This window comes from Lepus europaeus, chromosome 21, assembly GCF_033115175.1.
Source record: "Lepus europaeus isolate LE1 chromosome 21, mLepTim1.pri, whole genome shotgun sequence".
NCBI lineage: Eukaryota > Metazoa > Chordata > Mammalia > Lagomorpha > Leporidae > Lepus > Lepus europaeus.
In genome coordinates, this window is record NC_084847.1 from 18,758,870 (window position 1) to 18,776,593 (window position 17,724).

A 17,724-nucleotide genomic window follows, 5' to 3' on the forward strand; every position below is an offset into this window, starting at 1 on the left:
CCCCCATGAGCACCATGGTACAGTTGAAGAAACTGAGTCTCTCCCTGCCAAGGGGATGCATAGCTAGTAGGGAGTTCTACACTCGGACAAGCAAAGCCAAAAATGCTCTTTGTGGTGGACTTAGATATATTTAAAGTAAAGCTCGCTCCTCCCTACCTCTGCAGAACGTGTTTTCGTGTGTGTGTGTACGTGTGTGTGTGTGTGTGTGTGTAGCCACAGGCCCTCCGGGTTGAGTGACAGCGGGAGCCCATCCCTCCAAGACACGCGTACCGAATGGCCAATGGGAAGCATTGGGGTGGAGGGGTACCAGTGTCCCTGCAGGGGCCAGGGGATGTTCGCGCCGCGACCACCCTCAGACTGCCACCCCCTAGCCCTCGGGGGCCTCCTCTCCTTAAGGCAGCCCCGGGCGGAGCGCAGGGTGCGGGGCGAGGCTCAGCCCCGATGCACGCAGGCTGCGGTCCCCACGCCGCAGCGCTGCGGCTGAGCGCACTTCCCCGGGAGGCCGGCCCCGCGGGGGGTGCCAATATGTAAAGCAGCTGGCGGCTCGGGGCGGGGCCTGGGCGCGATGCAAATGATGAAGGCGGGGCCGGCGCGCGGCTCCACCTCCCTCCCCCGCAGCTGGGGCCAGCGGTGCCAAGCGCAGCTGGACTAGCGGCAGCAGCTGGGCGAGTGACAGCCCCAGCTCCGCGCGCCGCGGCCGCCAGAGCCGGCGCAGGGGAAGCGCCCGCGGCCCCAGGCGGCAGCAGCGGCCGCCTCCTCGCGCGCCTCCCGGGCCCGCAGCCCGCGGTCCCGCCGCCCCGGGGCCGGCACCTCTCGGGCTCCCGGTCCCCGCGCGCAAGATGGCTGACCCGGCTGCGGGGCAGCCGCCGAGCGAGGGCGAGGAGAGCACCGTGCGCTTCGCCCGCAAAGGCGCCCTCCGGCAGAAAAACGTGCACGAGGTGAAGAACCACAAATTCACCGCCCGCTTCTTCAAGCAGCCCACCTTCTGCAGCCACTGCACCGACTTCATCTGGTGAGAGCGCGCCGGGACCCCTCCCTCTCCGCGCCCCCGAGGGAGAGGCGGCCCCGCTGGCACCCCGCGGCCCTGGGCGCCCCGTCCCGCCCCGGGCTCCCTGACGGGCCGTCCTGCGGGCGCCCGGTGCCGGGCCCCGGACGGCCGCTCCCCGCCCTCTGCTCGCCCCCTCTCCTCCTGGGCAGAGCCCCGGGTACCCCCTGGCCCGGGGTTCCCCACGTCTGCGCCTCGCCCACCCTTCCTTTCCGGGGGGCGGCGGGCAGCCCTCAGCGCCCCCTCTCCAGCTCCCTGCGGCCTGGGGGCGTCCAGTCCTCCGCCCTGTGGTTTCTGAGTGCGCCTCCCCGAGGGCCTGGGTTCGCCTTCCCGCCCCTCGGGCTTCCCCGCACCTCGCGGCGGGTCCCCGTGTTCCCCCTGTGCCCACCCCGCCAGGCGCGGCGGGTCCCCCAGGGGACGCCCACCCGCCCGCCTGCCTCGCGGGGGTCCCTCTCGTCCTCCTGCTGCGGGCTTCTTTTTCTCGCCTCTCTCCCCGGGGAGACTCGGGGCAACCCTCGATGGGCAGAGCGCCGCCCGCTCTCCGCCCCCAGCTCACCCCGACGGAAACGCTGCCCGCGTCCGGCCTCCTGGTGGTCTCAGCGTCTCTCCCCCGCCGCGGGGAGGGGAGGTGGGGGTTGCCGCGGAGCTCCGGTCGCCCCCTCCCACCGCAGCCCTGAAGGCGGAAGGCTCTGGGGCACCCGCCTGTGGCTGGGCGGCTGCACCTGGGACTGAGGGCGGGGGGAAGAGGGTGACTGTGGGGGGGAAACTGGGCCTGACGCGTCTCCTTCTGTTTTTGCAGGGGCTTTGGGAAGCAGGGATTCCAATGTCAAGGTAGGCTCTGGGGGGGCTCGCGGGCTGCCGTGTGCGGGGAGAGAAGGCGAAAACCAATGCACAAAAGTGGCCGAGTTAGGCAGAGAGTGAAGGGCTCACGTCTGTCGGCGTGACCTCCCAGGCTAGGAATTCCTCACCACAAAAGGGACCTTTTTAGGGGTGTGTGTGTGTGTGTGCGCGTGCGCGCGCACAAGGGCGCGCCTGTATGGGGCGAGGATGCTCTCTGTCCGGGAAAGGCCAGTGGAGCTGGGAGGTGGTGTCGCGGGAACACGTCCACCCTCTCTCTCTTCCCGGTCCCAGGAGTCTAGAGGGGTCTCCTGGAGCTGTCCTGGCATGGCCAGTCCTGCTCCCCCCCACCCCCCAGGACCCGCCTCCGGACCTCCTGCCCCTTCCTTGTGTCACAGAGTGAGGTTCGGCCCCTTCCCCGGCCTCGCAGAGGTCTCTGTAGGTGGCTGCTGCCTCTCCAGATGGCGCATCCCCTAAAAAAAGGCAAGGATGGTTGTCCCCTGGGCCTCCTCCCTCTCGGAAAGAAGCGGTTCCAGCTGGGGCGCCTCTCAGATCCTGACTTAGATTGTCCTCTCCAGCTCTGTGCACACACCGGAGTGACTCCAGGTGACTCCGGGTGACTGACAGCCTGGGTCCTCGCATCTGATTTCAGCTCCTTGACGCTCCCCAGGGATGCCCAACCTACTGGTCATGACTTTGGGCCATGTATGAGTTGGCCTCAGCTGTCTCTGGGGCTTTCCAGGGCCGACACACCCGTAGACTTCTTTAGCCCTTAGGATGTCCAAAACAGTTTGAAAAACTGATGTCAGTGGTTTAGAGCTGGGAGCGGTGTTGACACCTGGATTTCTGACTTTAGCTGTGCTGAGAAATGGTCCCCTTTGACGTGCTAGCGATCACCTGGGTTGAGAACAGCTATTTCCATAGGCAGGGTACCCACTCATTTTGTCTCCGTTGATCGCAGCCAGCTCTGCCTCACCCATGGCCTCTGCAGGCCTTTTCATTTGCAGCCTGTGGTCTGGAAAGAGTGTGTGTGTGCAAGTTGTGTGCATGTGTGCGTTCCTACTCCAAGGCCATGCATGCATGGTTGAGTCTGGTGAGAAATGACACAGTTCTGGGGTGTGTGTTATAGGGGCAAATTGGCCAACCCTGGTGAACGGGCTTAAAATCAAGGGAAGAAAGCATTTGAGCTTTGAAGAATTTCAGGTGTGACCTAGCAGCGACGGGCAGTTTTGTTGTTGCACCTCCGCCCTCCAGGGAAAAGTACAGTGATCTGTCGGTGGCATTGGGAGTTGTGGAGAATGCTTGCCCATGGCATGGCACTGCCATCCTCCAAGTCTCACGCTGGCTCCCTCTCACCCGAGATCTGGGGCAGAGTGGGCTTAGCCGGGGAGCCTGCTAGCGCCTCTTAACAAGATTTGGAGCCTCAGTTTCATGCACGCCTCTAAGGACTTTCCAAATCTCTTTAAAGGGCAACAACGGAGGCTTTCGTGTTAAGTTTCTAGAACTCTGACCCTTCCAACAAAATCCCAGTGGCATCTTGGTGCAGCTATGTGTCATTTCTTCTCTGAGGTTGCCTTTGGCTTCCACGAACCGCTTTCTGTCTGTCTCCCACTGAGGTTAGATGTGATTTTTCAACCTTTTTTGCTGCTGCACATTGAATAGCACCTGCTCTGCTGTTAATGATGTCTGGGAAGTCACCTCAGCACATGGAAGGCAATCAGTACCTTGTATGCATGTGCTGAAATGTCATGGTGATATCCCAGAGTTATGTATAATTATGAACTACTGATCCAAAAACGCAAAGTGCCGAAAGAGATGGAAACACCAACGAACCATATTTTATCATCACCCACTGAACGCATGTTTCGAATTATCACACTATACTCCATAGATATGTAGGTTTTACATAATTTAAATACAATCCTAAAAATAAAGGATGTGCAGGGCCTGACAACTCTTGAAGTGAAAGATCCTTTTATTCAAAGCCTGGAAAGCAGTAGGAATTTTCTGGTGCAATGAGGAAAACCAGAATTGAAGTTTCTAATTCAATAGAGGCACCTTAGAGAATGGAGTGTCTTTTGTTTAATGCTTTTCTTATTCTCCCCACCTCCTTTCCTGATCTGTAGTGAGGTGGGCATGTGCGCAGGCTACCAGGACAGCCACTGTGGGTTTGGCTCCTGACTGTGAAACTCCCTGGGCATATTGCTGCACCTCTCTGCCCCTTAGCCTTCTTATCTGCAAGTCAAGGCCAATGACAGCATCTGCCTTACCGTGGTGGGGCAGCTTCAAGTCATTGCAATATCTAAGATGCCTGTGCCAGGGCTTGGAACTCCGTAAAGTGTCATTCTTAGGGTTGTCCCCAAACTACTCCCATGGCGGGGCACTGGTGCAAAAGAAGGCTGGCTCTGCAGGGTTGCTTAGCTATAGAAGGACTGCCAGGCAAGAGCCAAAATCCAGCTGTGAACATCTGGCCACCCTCCTTTGCTGCCTTTCGTGTGTATTCCCGGATTCAGATGGGGAGCAAGAGTTGGAGTGGGGCAGATTGGAAGCCCCTGAAATTGATATGGTTAGGTTATGGGTATCCAGCCTTGCCTGGGACTAATTCTGGAACCATAGAAGAGTTCCTTACTATCTGATTATTTTGGGAGCCAGATACTTCCTCTTTTTTTTTTTTTTTTTTTTTTTGACAGAGTGGACAGTGAGAGAGAGAGAGACAGAGAGAAAGATCTTCCTTTTTCCATTGGTTCACCCCCTAATGGCCGCTGCGGCCGGTGCGCTGTGGCTGGTGCACCACGCTGATCTGAAGCCAGGAGCCAGGTGCTTCTCCTGGTCTCCCATGTGGGTGCAGGGCCCAAGGACTTGGGCCATCCTCCACTGCACTCCCGGGCCACAGCAGAGAGCTGGACTGGAAGAGGAGCAACCAGGACAGAACCAGCGCCCCAATTGGGACTAGAACCCAGGGTGCTGGCGTCGCGGTGCTGGCCGTAGATACTTCCTCTTAAAGTGAATCTACTTACAATGGGGGTCAGCATTTCATAGAAAATACACAAGGCTCCACGCTCTCACTGTAGTTGTGAGCCAGAGCCCCGGGCCTTGAGTTCCTTTCAGCTTTCAACTCTACCCTCCCGAGGGAGCAGCAGTTATCTCCTGGTCCAAGGCAGGTGCAGGGCTTTCCAGTTATCTCATTCTTCTTTCAGCCAGCAGAAAGGAGGCCGGGAGCAAAGGCCACGTGTGCAGTGTCACTTGTGGCACTGCCGCAAGATCCTTGTGCCTGTGGTCTGTTAGGTAGAACTTAATCGTATACTCGTACCTAGTTGCAAGGGAGCACATGGGAAATGGAGTATTTCAGGTAGCTGTGCTCCCTGATAGAAGCTGGGGGCAGGGTGTTTCTATTTCTAAAGGAGAGAGAGAGAGAGAGAGAGAGGAGGGAGAGAGGGAGAGAGAGGGAGGGAGAGAGGGAGAGAGAGGGAGGGAAGAGAGGGAGAGAAAGAGAGAGAGAGGGAGAGAATATAGCTTCTGTCCTTGGGTAGAAAGTGTACAGGGTAATCATAAAGCAAGGTCACTGAGAGCTGTCTGGAAATGGGCACAGGGTATGGATTGGGAGAAGAAACATGAAAGTCTTTAAACCATGGGAAATTATGGATTTCTGTATGCTCAGGAGAGCTTAAGCCAAGCCTGTCTTGCTTTTGCATTGCTAGGGGACAAGACTCTAGGTTGACTGCTGCATAGTTTTTTCCTTTTGGTTTCCACTCTATTTTTTTTTTTTTTTAAATTAAACTATTCTCTGTGAGATAGCTTACGAATGCCTCCAGTGACAGGAGACAGGGACTAAAGGCCCCTAGTGTGAAGCTGCCTAAATTGTGGACTAGAAGTCAGAGCCCTTCAGACCAACGAGGCGACTTCTTTGCCTGGCGTTCTTTTGAGGGGCTTAGAATGTGCCTTTGCACTTTGGTCTTAAGCAAGACAAGTCCTTGAGTGGGGTTTGACTCTTCTCCTTAGAAGACGTTTCAGTTTGGCAGAGAGACAGAAGCCTTTATATAGAGGACGTCTCTTTATTAGAAAGGGAGCGGCAGTAACACACGCAGATCCCGATTCATAGAATGGGTTGGAGTCAGATGGAACTTGCTTTGAATCTCTCATCTGCTGCCTCCTGACTGTGAACTTGGGCAAATCATCCCCCTGTAATAGCCTTGGGGAGAGTAGCACCTACCTCATGGGATTATGGTGAGGAGTAATGGGTAGGACCAGAGAAATAGGCACATGCATACCAATGACTAAGTAAGATCATTGCTATTACTTTGATTAGTGGCAGGAAACCGTCAAAGCAGGAAAGAGTTCATTCTGGAACTCATTGAATGACTATACCTCTTTCGTGTACTTAGAAGGGCTCCTCTTAAGTATGTTCCTTCATAGACTTTGGGTAACACCTGTGAGTACACAGTTCAGTGTCTGGGCCCTGAGCACCAGTCTTGGTTCTCATTACTTTCCTTGTGAGAAAGATCTGAACTTGCTATGGACTGTCTAGAAAGAAACCCAGAGCGCTGATTTTCTGACTATGAAGAGCTGGAATTGATGATTTTAAGGAGTAAACAGGCTCTTTCCTTTCCTGTGTAGATCAGAAAACACATTTTGAGATTTCTAGTTGAAATTATTCTTAAGAAACCCAGAGCATCACATACATTCAACCATTGTTGTTTTCATCCGAATCAAACCTATGGAATATGTTTAATGTGTAAGTAACACACAGAGGTTAGAATAGGCACTTTTTCTTACAATAAAAATATGAATCAAAGGTAAATTTTACTGCTGGTACGGTTTTCCCTATGAACTTGTGACACTGTGCAATTCAGGTTGAACTTTCTCAGTGAAATATCACCAACTCAGGCTGCGAATTCACAGAGCTGGCTTCTATTGTTGGTCCCCCCGCAGGCAGCACCCAGAGGCCTGGGGGCCAACCTCTGCCCACCTTTTGAAGTGTTCTGAATGTGTCCTGGGAGTTCCACTGCAGATAAAAGGCAGGGACTTTTGGACGTTGTAATGGATGGTTTGACTTTTTTCCCTTTTGCACTGGAAGTGGGATTGCAGGCCTGATGTCCCAGCTGCAATAAGCAGCCTGGAGTGAGTTAACGCCGGGTCCTAAGGAGGAGGGCCGATTTGTTGGAGAGGCAACAGCAACTTCATTTAGAGCTGTAGAGTACTCAGGGGATGCCTGAAGCTTTGTCACTGAGCAGCAGACTGCCTTTCTAAGTAAATATGGAAGGCATGACCTTTGCAAATCTAGTTGATATGACATACATGTTCTCAGAACCTAATTTTAAGAAAGATATTATTTCCAAGTGCTAGCGATATGCCAGGTACTTCCTAGAACCTGATATAGCCCCTACAGGTCAACAAAGAAAATGATATCAGAAAAGATAATTGCTCAAAGGTAAATTGAAGGCTTAAGATTAATGTATACATATTCTTCTTATTGGTTCTGTCTCTGTTTTTCGGTCCCTGTCTTCACACACACACACACACACACAGTGATTGCATACATATATGTAAATAGATCAGCATGCTGTAATTTTGAGAATATGCATATCTTTTTAATGCTTTTCAGTTACAGGTACAATTTAAAATCTGTGGTCTGATTTTTGGATTCTGTAGTCCATTTAATTCTAGGGTGGGTAGGGGGACTAAGTGAAAAGTTCTTGATAACAGGCTCATGCCTTCAAAGGTTTGTTTCTTTATTGTTTTTGGCTTTTGATGTAATACCATGAATTCTTTGACTTCATTCATTCAATCTCCCCATTGGAATTGTGTGGTATTCCATAGATAGAATGCTGGTCTTTTTATAGAGGATGTAACATCCAGTGTTTGCAAGTGGCATTTGAAGGTGTGATGGCTGCTTGAAAATCCAGTGGGAAATTCATCTCCTCATCACATACATCCATTTTCTCCTTCATCCCCCATCCATCCATCCATCCATCCCTCCACCCACCTACCCATCCACCCATCTACCCATCCACCCACCCACCCACCTACCCATCCACCCATCTACCCATCCACCCACCCACCCATCTACCCATCCATCTATCCATCCATCCATCTACCCATCCATCCATCCATCCATCCATCTTTCTACCCATCCTCCTAAGAAGTAATCACCTATTAAGTTCTGTGTGTCAGGAACTAGTTTAGATGGCAAGGAAACAATGGTGAATGGAATTGAGAAGGTCCCTTTTGTCATGGAGCTTACGGTACTGTGGGGAAGAGATAAGACAGGCTATACAATCACCGCATCAAAGCCTTAATTTCACTTTTGCTGGGTTCTTTGGAGGAAATCTACCAGGACAATGAGAATGTGTAATGAGAGGCTAACCTATGTAATGATTGGAGGTGGAGTCAGGGAATTCTTTGGTATGGGAAATGAAAATAAAACCCAATTTCCCATTCTCTGAAGTAATGGGAGAGAGTCTGAGTTGTCAAGGAGCGTGAGTGAAAAGTCTGTGTTGGGAAACTGCCATAGCATAGATGAAGATACACAAGAGGCTTGTCTCCGTGATGTTCCATGGTGCCTCCCTGTCTCTTTATTTGCACAAGGCCATAAGTAAGATGAGTATTTTGGCACAGTAAGATGGTTGCCGCAAGATAGCATCTCTCTCAGTTGGACGGAGAACTTCATCCCCTCTTAGCAAGTCAGATAATAAACTGACTCTCTTCTTGTTCAGGGGTTACTGTTTGGGGTGGGTGTCCAAAAACAGAAAAAGCAGATGATTTCAGAGGTGGAAGGAGACATCTGAGCCAATGCATGAGAAAACGCAAGAAAGAGCAAAACATTTCCATGAGCGGCATTTGTGCGCTGCAAGCCAGTCTTGAAGGGCAAGGGATTACCTGTGTTCTCTCCCAGATACCTCCCCCACCCTGGGTCCCTCTCTGATCAGGTACAGCTGTGCATGCCTTTGCTTTAGACAGTGTGCTGTCTTGTTTGCAAGATAATTTTTAAGTAATTTTATAATAAACACCACTGAAAAATTCTTTGCTGATTCTCTTTCTGTCTTTCTGAGTTCATTAAGGGGAAAGTCTCAGTTGGTTGCTAACATGTCTTTATTACTCCCTAACATTCCCCCCCTAACACAAATCTGGCAACCCAGTAAATATGCATTGAGTATTCTTCACTTTTTATTATAAAGGAACTGTAAAATATTATGAGAATGCGATATGTTGGTTTTTACCTGTAAACACACCTTTTATATTTTTATAGTCTTTTTTATACCTAGAAACCTTTTATTTAAGGTATACAAACTCCTTTTACATTTTTATCTATTGTCGAGTCTTGTCTTGTTCTATCCCTGGGCCTGATTTTGTACTGGCTGTTTCTTGTGAGTAGGGAAGGAGAGTTCAATGCCGTTGGAAGCTCCATGTTTCAGGGGGTTGAGAGCAGGGCACCGATGTGCTGAGTCTTGTAGAGATGGTAGGTTTTATTAAGAAGCCATTGCCTTTCAATGATCCTTTGTCTTTCTCATTTGTCTCCTGGACATCTCCTTTTCCCTCAGTTCACATGCAAAAAGTTGCCTCGCTGAGTCAGAAGAAGTCTACCCAGACCAGAATGGTTTTAATACCCTCCTGTTGAGTCTTAACATTGGCTAAGGAGACAGCTATGAACTGGCTCAAGGCATGCAACAATCTTAGTTCAGCAATAGCCATGATCCTAGGGGAATTCTAGCCCCCTTTTTCCTTTCACCATTTTACTATCCAGAGACCAGACTTTGAGAGAGGCAGTATAAAATTGGGCTTTATAGTTTAGGCTGAAAACCAAGCATACCTGATTTTTAATACTCTGTGATCCCTTGGGTTGTAGGGAAAACACGATCCTGCGCATCCATCTCTCCACCCCACTTTCCATCCTTCCACATCCATCCGTCCAGCCATCCTCCCATCTATCCATCCTCCATCCCTTGGTTCACCTGTCCATTCGTTTAACAACTGTGTATTGAGTGCTTGTTATGTATCGGGCACTGTTCTAGATGCTGGAACTTGAGCAGGGAACCAAAGAGAATCCCTGGCTTCATGGAATGCTCGCTCCAGTAGAAAGAGAGCAGCAACAGATAAACAGCACGGAGCAAGTAGATGGCATCATGTCAGGTAGCAATATGGCTTGGGAGAGAAATAAAACACAGTTCTTGCCCTTGAAGAGTTTCCTGGTCTTTGGGAGAGAGAACGGCACATGGCTAATTAGTTCTCACACATCACGAAAAATGATACACCAAGCACGCAGACTGTGGATGGCTTCCTTGCTCCTCCTAGGAGGTGTGGAGAAGATCCCACAGAGGAGGTGACATTTGGGAACAGTCATGCAGAAGGAGTAGGAGTATCCCCCAGAAGCACGAAGGGATGGCACAGGGGAGGCACAGGACACCGCAAGAGGAGACAGGAGGAGAGGGACCGGGGACACAGGCACGGAACAGGAAGAGGGGTGAGGTGTGAGGGAGGAGCTGGTGGGAGCTGAATGCCACAGCGGAGGGCCGTGCAGTGACTCGGAAGTGGTTGTTGGCATTGTCTACAAGCAGGCTGTGTGGGGGTGAGGGAAAGGGCCAACGGTTTGAAAAAGAAGAGCATGCGATGTTCTTTGAAACAAGAGTTGCCATGACGCAGATCCTGAAAGCCCAGGCTTGTGGGGTTGGAGGTCAGGCAGGAGAAGCTGCAGTGGCCGCTTAGAAGCAGCGCGGAGCCTTCCCTTAGCCTCTAGGGCTGCTGCTGCCTGTTCTGGAGCCGGAGAGACATTTGGAGTGTCGCGTCAGTCATATTGTTGATCGTTCTATTTTGGGGGAGGGTGGTTACTAGGTTATTTTTATGGTTCTAACAATAGGGATATCTCTCGTCACCACATCCTTAGGCACAGAGGGATGGAGAAACCATCTTCCCTCTGAACGGATTCCTCCCACTCCTTCTCCCTCTCGACTGCTGTCACTTATCCGGTGGCACATGCTTACGGAGCACCTGCTAGGCGGTGATGAAGACTTTGCGCTCTGGAGACATAAAATCTTCAGTTGAGATCTTGGCTTCTTGCTGTGGGACTTTGAGAAAGTTATTTAACCTCGCTGGGCTTTCGTTTTTTTCAGAGATCAAAGGAAACAGCAATAGTAACTAATTATAGGATGCTGGTCAGGTGTTTCCTAAGTACCTTGTCTGACATACAGCTAGCGCTTCGTCCACAGCAACTATTTCTCTTCTTCCCAGGGCTGGACAGTGCCCTTGTCCTTGTTGAGTTTTTTTTTTTTTTAAAGATTTATTTATTTATTTGAAAGTCTGAGTTACACAGAGAGAGGAGAGGCAGAGAGAGAGAGAGAGAGAGAGAGAGAGAGAGAGGTCTTCCATCCGCTGGTTCACTCCCCAGATGGCCGCAACAGCCAGAGCTGTACCGATCCAAAGCCAGGAGCCAGGAGTTTCTTCCAGGACTCCCACACGGGTGCAGGGGCCCAAGGACTTGGGTCATCTTCCACTGCTTTCCCAGGCCATAGCAGAGAGCTGGATCGGAAGAGGAGCAGCCGGGACTCGAACCGGCGGCCATGAGGAATGCTGGCACTTCAGGCCAGGGCTTTAACCCACTGCACCACAGTGCCGGCCCCGAGTTTGTGACCTTGTTGGGGAAGACAGGATGCATGTGCCTGGATGGAGGAGATGCACGGATGGACGAGCTCCCATGCTGCAGTCAGCACCCACAGCTGTGATTTAGGATGCTTCGGAGAGAGACGTGCTCAGCTGGGCCTGGAGCCGTGGTTTGAGCCGGGGGGAGCACAGGGCTTTCTGAGAGGTTCTGTCCCAGCCTGTGACGCTTTAATTTGTGGGCAGCCTCAGAGAGTTGACTGGAAATCTGGGATCGCCCCATGGTGGGCTGCCCTCCTGTTGAGAAGGCATTGATAGCATTTCAACTTTAAATAGATTTTGACCGTTTCACCTTTTCAGTTTGGGCTCCTTCACCCTTTGAGTGGAGTGTTGCGTGCTCTTTTGGGTTGAAGAAGCAGGCAAGTGGTGTGGGTGAGGGAGAAGGGTGCAGGTTACAGCCTGTTACTTGGCTTGTTGATACGGCGGGCTGGTGAGTTGTATGGTATGGTTGTATGGGACAGCACTATTTCGAAGGCTTTCTTTCCCACTCTAAAGGTGGGAACTGTTCTTTAGAATCTAGGCAGTGCTATAAACAATAATTTTGATAGTTATTTGTGTATTTCTTCGGCATATAGTTTTTCTTGATGGTTATTTGGATAATTTTGTGGTAACATTTATGGCTGGGGAGTATTGATGATTCTATGTGGGCTCTGCTTGCACTTGGGGGAGAAGGACTGGCAGATAGAATGGTGAGGGACCTCTTTTTAAAAATTATTGGAGAGAGAGAGAAGGAAAGGGATGGGAAGAGGGAAAGAGCATATGAGCTCTCCCATCTGCTGGTTCACTTCCTAAATGGCTGCGATAGTCTGGACTGGACAGGACAAAAGCCTGGAGCCAGGAATTCAATCCAAGTCTCTCATGTGAATGTCAGGAATGCAATTGCTAGAGCCATCACTGTTGCCTCCCAGGGCCTGCATTGGCAGGCAGCTGGAGCCAGGAGACAGAACCAGAATCCAACCTAGGTACTCCGTATGAGATGCGGACAGCCTGACCCTTGTCTTAACCACCCAGCCAGATGCCCATCTGAGGGATTTCATTTTATTTTCAGCTGGAGGTCTGCATTTGGTGGCTGGCTTTCTGTTCTTTCCATGGAAAGAATCCTTCATGTGACTTTCACATCTTCGCCCGATCCATACACCCACAAATCCCGTCCCTTTCAGTCTACTTTTTATTCTCCAGCTGAATACCCAGCTGAGTTTGTGTGCATGTTCTGTCATCTCTAGCTCAGATTTCTCTTCTCTCCCCTCACCTCGTATCATCCCTCTGAACTGAGTTCAGATGTGACTTCTTCAGAGGCACATGTTCCGATCTGTCAATCATATTCCTGTTTGCACAATATCATAACCCCGTCTCATTTTTACATTCTCTAACTATGTATTCACTTGATGGTTTAATGCCTGACTTCCCTAACAGTGTAAATTGTGTGAGAGTAGGGACCACATCTGTCTCATTTTCCGTTGTTTCCAAGGTACCTGGCTCCATCCGTGGCACATGGCATGTGCCCAATAAATGCTTATTAACTGAATGGCAGTGAATGAATAAAAGAAGTCATTTGATTTGGGCATAAGTATACAGCTTAATGAACCCCAGCAATTGAACAAACCGGAGCAGCCAGCACTCAGATCACGGAGCAACATTGTCGACACACACAGAAGCCTCTCTCAGTCCCTGCCAGATCCCCTGTCTCAGCCCATTTCTGTGCTATAACTGAACGACTTCGGCCAGGTAATTTATAGAGAATAGAGAGTGATGCAGCTCATATTTCTGGAGGCTGAAACACCCAAGAGCGTGGTGCTGGTGTCTGTCTAGGGCCTCCGAACCATAGCATCTCCCACGAGTGATCATTATCCCAACCTCTACCGCCTATGGTTACTTGTTCTTGAGCTTCAAGTGAATGGGATCCTACAGAATGTACTCCTTTGTGTCTGTATGACTCCAATTACTTCTGCCCACTTTCCTGTCACATGTGTACTGCACTCTAATAAAAAATGTTTCAAGTATAGGATTTTAAATTATTGAGGCTGGATCTGGGAAATGCTGCTTGGGACTTCTTCTTGCTGTGCGCAGAAGTGAGCCCCGTGTGGGAGACAGGCGCCTTCTGGAGTCAGCCATGGAGGGATGGTGCCGTTTGCCTTCTTGGGGGGGACATCTGCTTCCCGTTTCAGTGTTGCCTATCAGCTGCAAACTGTGCAAGGAAGCCAGGGCATTCTGACAGTCTCCCCACCCGGTCATTTCAGCTCTGTTAATACCAGGAAAACTGGAGCTCACAGACTATTTTTAGGGCTTTCATTAGAAAACTTCTATATTAGTTGTGGTATTAGTAAGAGTCTCTGAAAGCTGCTGTAACAGATAAGCCTTGACGTCTGTGTGGTTTGACAGAAAGGGATTTAGTGCTCACTGGCGTCATGGCCCAGTGCAGGTGATCCTGGTCAGGCAGTCTTCCACACAGTCATGCAGGGCCCCGGGGTCCTCCCATGGATGGGGAGAGGACACAGGAGGAAGCACACTCATCTCCGCCCGGAAGTGAAGAACAGCCCTTCTGCTCAGTTCTGCTGGCCAGGAGTCAGGTGCAGGGGTGCACCTGCTTCAGGAGCTGCTGGAGTGTGTCAACCAGCTCTGGGTCTAGCTGGAGATGAGAATGAGTGTTGGTGAGCACAGAAACTCTGGCTCCAATCCCCAAAGCAAGGTTTCTTTTCATTTTCTTTGGGGATGGTGTATCCAATTTTGTTTCTCAACTGACCGGTACGACTGAGTTGTGAAATTCTAGACCTCCTTTATGTTACCCAACATCCCGGGTTTGTTTGGTGGGAGGCATGTTCTATTTTGTATTACTAAGAATGAAATAAAGATGCACTCTGCTTGTTTTTAGCTGTTAGAGTAATCTGGCTCTTGCCGTAAGTTCTGATTTTTCAGTCTGCCGGAATTATTGCCTGATTACTGGTGGGTATCGTAGATACTTCTGCCTGAGTCGGAGTAGATAGGATCACCTAGGAGGTTCTCTTCACTTGCTCTGTCATCATTTTTTCTGTAGAGGACTCCTTTCTTGGTTCTACTTCCAGTTATTTGGCTACCTAACACATCAATTATCTGTTACTCTGACAAACTGCTTCAAAGAATAGTGGCTTAATATAACTAGAGCTAACAAAATAGTGGTTATATTAAGTAACGTGGCTGGGCTCAGCTGGATTGTTCATTTGGTCTGGGCAGGGATTAGCTAGTCTTGGCCAGGCTCCGTCACATGCCAAGGCCTCAGCCTGGGACATCCGGGGCTTTCCCCAGGTGGTCTCTCATCTTCTAGCAGGCTGGCCTGAGTTGGATAGTATGGTAAGGGGTACATTCCCAGTGCGCGAGCAGAGGTCATGGGATGTCTTGAAGCCTCAGCTCAGACATAACCATAGTGTCAGAGGTGGTGCTATGACCTAGTGGGTTAAGCCACTGCCTGCAGGGCTGGCATCCCATATGGTTGCTGGCTTGAGTCCTGGCTGCTCCACTTCTGATCCAGCTTCCTGATAATGTGCCTGGGAAAGCAGTGGAATATCACCCAAGTGCTTAGGCCCTTGCACTCATGTGAGAGACCCAGATGAAGCTCCTGGCTCTTGGCTCCTGGGTTCGGTCTGGCCCAGCCTTCGCCGTTGTGGCCAACTGGGGTGTGAACCAGAGGATGGATGACTTCGCTCTCTCTGCCTCGGCCTCTCCCTGTCTGTAACTCCACCTTTCAAATAAATAAATAAATAAATATTTTTTAAAAAAGAAATTGCGTAGTGTCACTTCTGCTGCATTGTTAGTGAGAGAGAGCATGTGCCCCAGAAAATAGAGGAGAGAATCTACTTTTCCTCTTGGAGGGAGAAGCTGGTGGGGAAGAATTTGGGATACTTTTGGAAGCTTCCACACCCATTTTAATGTTCCCTTGTGATTGCATAGCTTTCCAAAATGTAGTCCATTAGAGAGTGCATCTCCTGAAGTGCACTTGAATCTGTGGCCGGGCCCCAGGGGGTGCTCACCACTTAAACCTGATACGATCAAGTGAGCTGATGCTGTATGTAAAAGGCTCAGGCCAGGATTTGGTGCACACGCAACACTGCTGACTGCTGCACCATGAAGCTGAGTACCACCACCAAGTATTACAACTACTACTATTTGGCACCACTCTAAGAACTTGAGATTCAGAAAAAAAGAAAAAAAAAAAAAAGAACACCAGGGCTCTGCTCTGGAGAAGGGCGAGAGCTGAGGAAGACATAGCCATGTGAGTGAGTTTGTGGACTGCAGTGTGGTAAGCATGATCCTAGCTGTGGTGTGGCTTGGATCAGGTCATGTGACATGCTGGCCCAAAGCCCGGCTTCAGACCTCAGATCCTCCACTGGTCGTATATGTCGTATATGGGGCCTTGGACACCTTTGTATTTGAAAGCCAGAGTGAGAGAGAGAGAGAGAGAGAGAGAGGCAGAGAGAAAGGTCTTCCTTTGCTGTTGGTTCACCCCCCAATGGCCGCCATGGCCGACGCACTGCGCTGATCCGAAGCCAGGAGCCAGGTGCTTCTTCTGGTCTCCCATGGGGTGCAGGGCCCAAGGACTTGGGCCATCCTCCACTGCCTTCCTGGGCCATAGCAGAGAGCTGGCCTGGAAGAGGGGCAACCGGGATAGAATCTGGTGCCCCGACCGGGACTAGAACCCAGTGTGCCGGTGCCGAAAGGCGGAGGATTAGCCTAGTGAGCCATGGTGCTGGCTATTCTTAACCTCTTTAATCTTTAGTTTTCTCCTCTGTGAAATGACCGGGGTGCCATGTGAGTTAAATGAGGCAGAGGCATGCAAACAACATGTGATGTCTTCAAAAATGTCCTTGAAAAATGGCCAAAAAGCACCACCCTCACTTATGGCTAATGTCCATTTCTAATTGTCTTAAAAGATGAAGGTTTGCATGCAGATGGTTTCCTGAGGTCATAGCTCTTGGGAACAACACTTACGAGGGACTGAGGGTGGCAGGGGAAGGGAGAAGTTGAGCTACCGTGCAATAGTTGTAATAGAGGCCAAAGCCAACCCCATGGCTGCAGCTGGGATGGACCTTTGCAATTAGGACAGCAGACTGCTCTTATGAAGGTGGCATTGCCCTGGGAAATGCAGTTCCTGTCTTCAAAGGAGGATTCTCATAGGGGCCACAGCTGGGAGTCAGCTGTCTTCAACACTCCCAGCAGCTGGAGCCCTGAGTGTCTTGGCTCTGTGAGTGGAGGGAGGGCTGGGGGATGCACCGTGAGGTCCACTGCGCACTTACAGGTCTCTCCTAGAGGCTCGTTTCAAACCATTCCTCCTTGGCAGTTATTAAGCCTGTATAGCTTCACTGGTCCCTTCACAGAGCTGATTCAGCGCCGATGGAGTCACAAACTGCATCTTACCAGAACTGGATGCCACTTACAAAGTCCTAATCTGACGAGGTCTAGGGACAGGAGAATGGCCTGTCCAAGGTCATCCAAATACCACATAGGAAAACTGGGGAGTCACATCCCTGAAATGGGATTTCATACCTCACCATTCTCCCCTTATGCCATCCTCCCCCAAGCCAAGGAGGTTCCATCCTACCTTCCAAGCCTGGACCACCTGACTCCAATGCCGTGTTGCCCTTAACCCTTGTGGCATATTGAACTTCCGCCCTGGGAAGAGTTTTATTGACTTCTTCTGCAAGTGTTTTTTAAACTCTGGGTCATCATTCACGAGAGGGTCATAAAATTAATTTAGTAGGTCATGAATACTATGAAAAAAACAGGAACAGAAAACATCAGGATGTATCGCCCTCAGAAAGGGCGAGCAGTGGTTCATGAAACTTTGATTTTGTGTAGGCAGAGATGGGCGTGTATGAACTGAGTCAAAATGCAAAATGTGTTTCTAACTGTGAGCAGTGGCCAAGGTAGCTTGAAAACCATTGTGAAGAGCATCCAGAAAAAGCACCGGAGGCTTGTGAAATGAACCCGTGGACTGTTGGAGCTTTATTTTTTAAGAATAATAGAAATGCATTATTTTAAAAATGTTTGATTAGTTTATGAATTTGGGTAGGGGAGAGAGAATCCCATCCAGAGATTTGCTCTTCAAATGCCTGCAGTTCTCTCCCTCCCCTCACCCCCCAGTCTGGGACTGAAGCCAGCAGCCAGGATTTCAACCCAGGCCTCCCATGTGGGTGGCAGGGACCTTATTACTTGGGCGCCATCAC

General features: G+C 50.5%; 1 protein-coding gene across 1 annotated transcript in view; it reads left to right on the forward strand.

The window, feature by feature from the left end:
- Positions 1-273: 273 nt before the first annotated feature.
- Positions 274-17,724, forward strand: part of PRKCB (protein kinase C beta) — a 354,584-nt gene continuing 337,133 nt past the window's right edge. Inside the window, exons 1-3 of the mRNA XM_062180053.1 lie at positions 274-517; positions 619-1,012; positions 1,845-1,876. Coding sequence (XP_062036037.1) covers positions 274-517; positions 619-1,012; positions 1,845-1,876 — 670 coding nt within the window. The remainder of the gene's footprint in view (positions 518-618; positions 1,013-1,844; positions 1,877-17,724) is intronic.